General features: G+C 41.4%; 1 protein-coding gene across 1 annotated transcript; it reads left to right on the top strand.

The window, feature by feature from the left end:
- Positions 1 to 4,035: 4,035 nt before the first annotated feature.
- Positions 4,036 to 6,407, top strand: LOC118419418 (coronin-7-like). The gene is made up of 6 exons (XM_035825785.1): positions 4,036 to 4,159; positions 4,652 to 4,757; positions 4,953 to 5,052; positions 5,480 to 5,560; positions 6,103 to 6,185; positions 6,402 to 6,407. The coding sequence occupies exons 2-6, from the start codon at positions 4,695 to 4,697 to the stop codon at positions 6,405 to 6,407; spliced, it is 333 nt and encodes a 110-aa protein (XP_035681678.1). The 5' UTR covers positions 4,036 to 4,159; positions 4,652 to 4,694.
- Positions 6,408 to 6,634: the final 227 nt, after the last annotated feature.

The following is a 6,634-nucleotide window of genomic DNA, read 5'->3' as shown; positions in this document are numbered from 1 at the left end:
CAATGAATTTTATTGCCCACGTTATGATAACCCATATGAAATGTGAGTTATGAGGGCATACATATAATAGGGGTGATTTTGAAAACAGAAATTGTAAAATATGTGGAAATATTTTTGCTTGATGCAACTAGCTATTTTATTACATCGTTGTCATGTACAAAAAAATCGTACACTCTAAAGTATAAGTACTATTGGAAATAGTCTACCAAGAATATATTAAGAATATATTTCTGTCACAATTAAGATTTCTAAAAAATATATACAGCCGTATCTGCACGTGTATATGACGCAAGGCTGTTGAAATAGGACACACTTGTTATTTTTACCATGTAAAGATGGCTATGTGTCTATTGAATGTTGCAGAATTAGATAATTTGTATAAGGATAGACTTAGAAGTCTGACGTCATCAACGCTTGTTTTTTTTACAACAAAAGAATTGCATATTTGTCAATGATGAACAACAAATGTGTGTGCTGTAATAGATTTCAAAAGGTGATATGTTATTTGTATCCGTGAAAATTTTTCAAGAATATTGATCCTGTATGTGGAAAGATTTTGACCCTTCCGTATCTCAGTAACATGGCTGATAGTAGTCTGGTACGAGTCCAGACGTATTATAGCTCCCGAGTCTCTTCTGTCCTCTCCGCAAATACGGAGAGGACAGAAGAGACTCAGGAGCTAAAATGTGCCTGGATACCAGCATTGTCAACTTTTACGTATAATGATTATGAACGCTTTAGATCTAGTTGGCAAATATTATAGTTTAATTACATGTCGTGAAAGATCTTAAGTGAACATACATACATGTACCTCTCGTATTCCAATGATGCGTTGCCATGCATACGTAGTACAGCCGTTCGGAATGTCACAAAGAAGCATTGCACATTTCCATGTAGGAAAACGACTGCCTGAAATACAACTTCAGGTCAAGATAGTCCTTTCATACATTTTGTACTTTGGATTTTTGAATGTGAACCTTAAAAAATACAAACGTATTGACATAAAGGGATTCGATGGTATGATTCGTTTGGTAAAATAACAAAGTGACAAATTAGATTAAACCAGCTTCAGTGGGTTTGTCGTCGCTTTGAATGATGGGACAGGTGTAGACAATGGTAGACAATAGACATATCCCATGACACCATGCGATTGTGGTAAATGGCGACAGCTGGTGACTGTATGCAAGAGAATCTGGGACACCCATGCATTCATTCAATGAAAAAGATTTAATTTGTCCTACGCATGTAACACTTTGACCTTTTCCAACCTCTCGAAGGGTTTCAGTGATCAAATTTAAAGTGTTGTAAGTCCGCCTCCGTCCTCCCAAAACCTAGTTTGTTCTTTATGTATGTCGTCCTCTTTCGTCTTTAGAATGCCACGTGCTTGTAGCATTTCAGTCAGCTGGTTCCCACTATTTTCTACCCGCGCCTTGAATTCGATTTTGATGCCCGAGAACTTTCTCTCCGGAGTCCCCTCCCTTTCCGGAGTCCCCTCTTCCTCAGTCTCTTCTCCAAAGTACATTTCTGCCTCGCCCGTACTGCTTGCACTGGAATCCGTATCGTTTCCGCGCACCTCATACTCATTGCCATTGTCGTATACTTGCCTTGTTTCGTCATTCTTATAAAACGTCTCCTCAGTGCAATCCTGCACATTTTCCTCACCGGCCGCAGCCACACGTTCAACGTCTCTCCTTTTCAAAGTCTCCGGGCAGGGTATGTATCTGTCCCTCTTGCCTCCCACACCTTTCTCCTTCAAATTATTTGCGATGTATTTTGATTTTCTGCAGCACCCCGAACACACGTTGCCCATGTTGTTCAGCTCCCCCAGAGGCTGGCAGACCCAGACGTCTCAGTGATCTCTGATGACGAAGTTTGATTTCCTTCCCTCGACCCCTTGGGCACGGTTGATATTTGCTACCACAATCAGGGCTTCCTCCTGCAGGATGTATATAGTACAAAGATAACAGTCAGAACGGCTTAAATAGCGTACAGAAATAGCGTACAGAAGAAGCGGGTTAGCTAATGTTGCATGGAGGTTGACGTCGAATACGGGCGGAGCAGCTTGGCTAGCGAATACGAGATGAAGAAGTCTTTAGTTTCGGATTCCTGGCTTCCGGCTGGACTGGGTCCTTGGGAAAGGCGTTCAGACGTCGGCCGGGGATGTAAAAGGCAGCGGGAGCCAGGAGAGGGAAGGACTTCGCCTTTACCGTGCCCTGTACGCTACAAAGCTATGGAACCTTTATCTTTACCTCGTCTGAAAAAAAAAACGGTACAGAGAAAAGACGTTGGTCAATGCTGTTTTTTTGTCTAAACCAAGCACACAGGTGACGTTCGTCGGAAGCGAGGGTCTTCTCCTTTCACCTATTGAAATGGAATCCCCGGCAACATTACCCTGGATGAAAGGATACATAACGAAAGGGGTGACCTTCCCATTCGATCAGCAAACAATAGAGCGATGAATTATTGAATACCTACAATAGGATGTTTTTATTCTGATGAATGAAAAGCTTTGAAACACAAGATACCCTACAAATATCACTGCAGTCTTGAATAGCATCGTATGAATAAATCTGATTCGCAGCATGGTTATTTTCATGGATATGATTTAATCTCAGTGAAACATACCTAGCCAAGTTTATCTTTAGACTGTAAAGCGTTTCACGATCACAGAGCAACCAGCCGTTTATAGACCAGCCGGGATTTCTATTGTGAATATTAGGACCAGTTTGCACCTGACGTCTCTTAGCACAGCACTTAATTGACTACATTAACCAGTTTTATGAGCCAACAATGATTGAATCGTTACTTACCTCTGCTGCCTCTAAACAGTTTCCTGACCGTAAGTATCTTATCTGGCAAATGTGGTGGAACGGACCGTGAGCAGCCCTAACCTACCGCCGGAGCGGGCAGTAACCCTGACCTACGGTCGTCTGGAAACGTCAACCTCTATCAGACAAGGAAACATAGAGATGACATGGCATCATGGGAAATCTTACACGTGATTGAAAATTGAAGATTTAATACTCATGACACATTGGACTTTCACAATACATTCATTTAGCTGTACAGTCAAAGCTACTCAATACGACCACCCAGGGGACCGATAAAATCTGGCCTGTGGACAGGTGGTTACTATGGATAGGATTGTTAATGCTTATGTCAGAAGGAATTATTATCCAGGGGACGAGTAAAAATTGGTCACATTGGCCAGGTGTAAATCGTATAAAGTAGCTGTAAATGAGAAAATATATGCCGTAGATTGCAAATAAAGATATCGGAAAACATATTATTATGCCACAGAATACTGAATTCAATTCCCAGGTCAAAGAAGATGATGTGATGAAACAAAAATATGAAGAATATCTATTATTTGACATACCATACTCTGAGTGTGTCATGATTGAAGTTGTTTCTGGCCATTTTTTCCATTCGCACACTCGCATCATTGCCTAATATGATGAGGATATTCCATTCTGGACGTACGTCTAGGATAGGGTTTTTCTGAGAAACGCTCTCAATAAAAGGGTACATGTCACAAATACTAGTTACGGAAAAAACGTCACATTCAAATGATAAAAAATAGTTGGTTGAATTTTCAGCTTTAGGTTACATGCACCAATCAGGCTAACTTGTCACAGGTACTGGAACTTGCTGTCCATCCTACTGTTCGCAAGAGGACGGCTGTTATCTCCAATGAGGTATTGTATTTCGTGTGTTCATGAGTGTGTCTGTCTGTGTGTTTGTGTGTCCGGATATTTGTGGTCATCATAGCTTTAGAAGCTACATTATTGGTAACGTTATTTCATGTAAGCTCACTGCTCTGGAACTGCAGGGGCGTTTTTGTTGAAATATTTCAAGGATAACTGAACAAAAGAACGGCAACTTTTCATAATATTCAGTGTGCAGATTAAGTCTAGACAGAAATGCACCTGGTTCTTTTTCACTATCATAACGGTATAACGTTAATATAATACAATTAATTATTTGGCCATATTTCCTGGAACGCTAGAGGTCGCTCCTTTCAACAACGTGGCCTGATGGAGACTACCCTGGGATCAAGAAGGTAAACCCGACCTTTGACCCTGTAAGCAGGAAGTGGTTTCTCCACGCCCCTTCCATGTGATCCTGACTGCTTTCCGCCCGGCTTTTCGTCCTTCCTGTAAGTATGCGGCGTTTTCTGTGTTTCTGTGTGCATTCGGTAAATGTATGGGTGTCCTAGGACTAGGGAGAATAGATGCCAAACACGTTCCTGTTTCTACTTCTGTCTGCCGAACAAATATCGTTCAGACATCATGTGACACCGCGTGCACCGGCAGATCGGTTCAGGATCAGATCAGCTGATCACTGTTTACATTGGTCAACCCTGTAGATTAAAATTATCTTAATTAGGATCTGATATAACGTGTGTTAGTGTATTAGGATCATTACGCTTTCTGTTGCTCATCTTCTTAGGTTCTGAGTCAGATCCCAGAGGTTTGGGTCAACACAAACAACTATACATAATTTTTATTCATAACAACAACAACAACAGCAACAACATGCTAAGAGTAAGACCATGCCCTATATAATATGTCAGCCCCATAGTACACAACATTCATGAATTGTTACAATAATATGCAAGTCTTCAATGATTTCTCCCTTCTTCAATCAGTTCTAGTCACTTCAGTTGAACACACTGTGGTCTGGGTATCATCATGGCGTTCCGCTTCAAGGCCTCCAAGTATAAGAATGCAGCTGCCAAAGTGCCCAAGAAGGATGTGAGTCACACCATTTATTCTAAACTTTAAGATAAACCATGTTCCACTAATTTACTGTTGAATTGGCATATATCATACATAATCATTGCTACTTTGTCTCATACTATGCTTTGAGTAGGTACAAGAAATGACATTGTATTTAGCAAAGTAATCATTATGTATCCAGTAAAATCTGTTCTTGTAATATTTTGTAAGGGTTGGATCACGGACATCAGCGTTCCTCGAGGCCTGTCATCCCAAGGCAACCACATCAAAGCCAACTGCCATCACATAGCCTACTGTCACGACAGCCCAGGTAAGGATCACAACTCATCATGGAGACCTAAACTACAGACAAATATCAGAACCATAACTGGGTGGGCGGCTGCAGAACAGAGTGTGAGACCTCCAGATTCCCCATGGTGACAACTGGGCTATGGACAATTGACTATGATATACGGACTATCCCTTGCAACAGTGCGAGAATAAGGAGCACTTTCCCCAAGCTGGAATATTCATTGTCTTAAATAGTCGGCCTTTACAGGATGAAGAAGAAGATAACCCAAATGCGTAACTTATTACTAGTACAGTAGAGTGTGGTCCTGGTCTTGTCCAGTCCATCTAGTCCTGGTCTGTTCAATCTATTAAGGATCCCGTCTGTACTCCTCTGACAGTCTTACTTTAATAAGTTGTCAATATCTCTTGAAGAGAAAATGTAAAACAGCATAATTACCTTTCTGCAGGTGGAAACATCCTCGGTATATTACCTCTAAACAGTGTTGGCAGACAAGACAGATCTACCCCCTTGCTACATGCTCATGCAGGTATGTTACCTTTCCTTATCAATCAATCTTCCCTTTAATTGTTATTGGGTGGGCCGACTACTCACTCTTTGCAGCCAGGGGCCAAATTGCGAGGAGCTTACATCAGGTGGGGCTAAATCGCAAGGGTCTGGAGCGAGCTGCCATTCGGCGCCATTCAAGTGACCTCAATACGACAGTAATTGCCCCAGGTGTGGCCAAGGTACTGCAGGTTTTGAACCACTCACAACGCACCATTATTTAACGTGCTTGGGGTATGGCTCTCCCCAGACACGGGATCTCCATTTAACGTCCTATCCAAGGGACGGCCCTGGCCGAAGCTAGAGACTCATTTTCACCTGAGTAAAGTGAGGAAAGTTGTTTTAAGTGCCTAATGGGCTCACCTCACCTCACCGGTCCCATAGCCTCACCGGCTGTAGGGGCAGCAATGCCATCAACATAAGTTTTCCATCTTATGGGCTAGATTTAGGTTTATCCATTTTGTTACTGGTAAGATGGTAACTTTACTTTTAAGATGGTAACAAATTATTTTTTTCCTTCAATAGATTCTGTCACAGACTTTGACTTCTCACCATTCGATGCTTTCTCGGAGACTTCACTTCTGGCAACGGGGTCTCAGGACTGCTCGGTGAGTTGGACATGAAATAGATAATAAACACAACATGTATAAGATAGAGAAAGTGAGAGAACTATTCAGGAAACTAGTTCTAGATCTAGTTCTCTGAAACACATTTATGAGTCAGTGATATTTTGATTTGAAAGGACATTACACCTGTCCCTGAGTAAAATTGTAAAAGAGTGCTGTATGTTCTTTTACAAATCAATTGTGTTGGTTTTGATACAGTTTTAATACAACTTTTGGAACACAGTTTGTATTTACATGCAAACGTTTCACCAGTATATTATGGAAGCCCTAACCCTAACTCCAGCCCAAACATAGGAGTGTCGGAATCTAGCATAGGAGTGTTGAAACATAGCACTGTATACGGCTATCCCCACATGCAAATACCATGTTGGCTAGCTAGGTTGTATAGTATAAAGCATAGGCTTTACTTTTATGTGCCAACATACATCTAA

The sequence above is a fragment of the Branchiostoma floridae genome, chromosome 7 (genome assembly GCF_000003815.2).
Source record: "Branchiostoma floridae strain S238N-H82 chromosome 7, Bfl_VNyyK, whole genome shotgun sequence".
Classification (NCBI taxonomy): Eukaryota; Metazoa; Chordata; class Leptocardii; order Amphioxiformes; family Branchiostomatidae; genus Branchiostoma; species Branchiostoma floridae.
The sequence above is the reverse complement of the archived record's forward strand: the minus strand, read 5'-3'. Positions and strand labels throughout refer to the sequence as shown.

Excerpts from the sequence above, each read along its gene's own strand:
- LOC118419418 (XM_035825785.1), top strand. The coding sequence starts at position 4,695 with ATGGCGTTCCGCTTCAAGGCCTCCAAGTATAAGAATGCAGCTGCCAAA. Across the intron at positions 5,053-5,479 it reads CTACTGTCACGACAGCCCAG|GTGGAAACATCCTCGGTATA; the intron begins GTAAGGATCACA and ends ACCTTTCTGCAG. Across the intron at positions 5,561-6,102 it reads CTTGCTACATGCTCATGCAG|ATTCTGTCACAGACTTTGAC; the intron begins GTATGTTACCTT and ends TTCCTTCAATAG.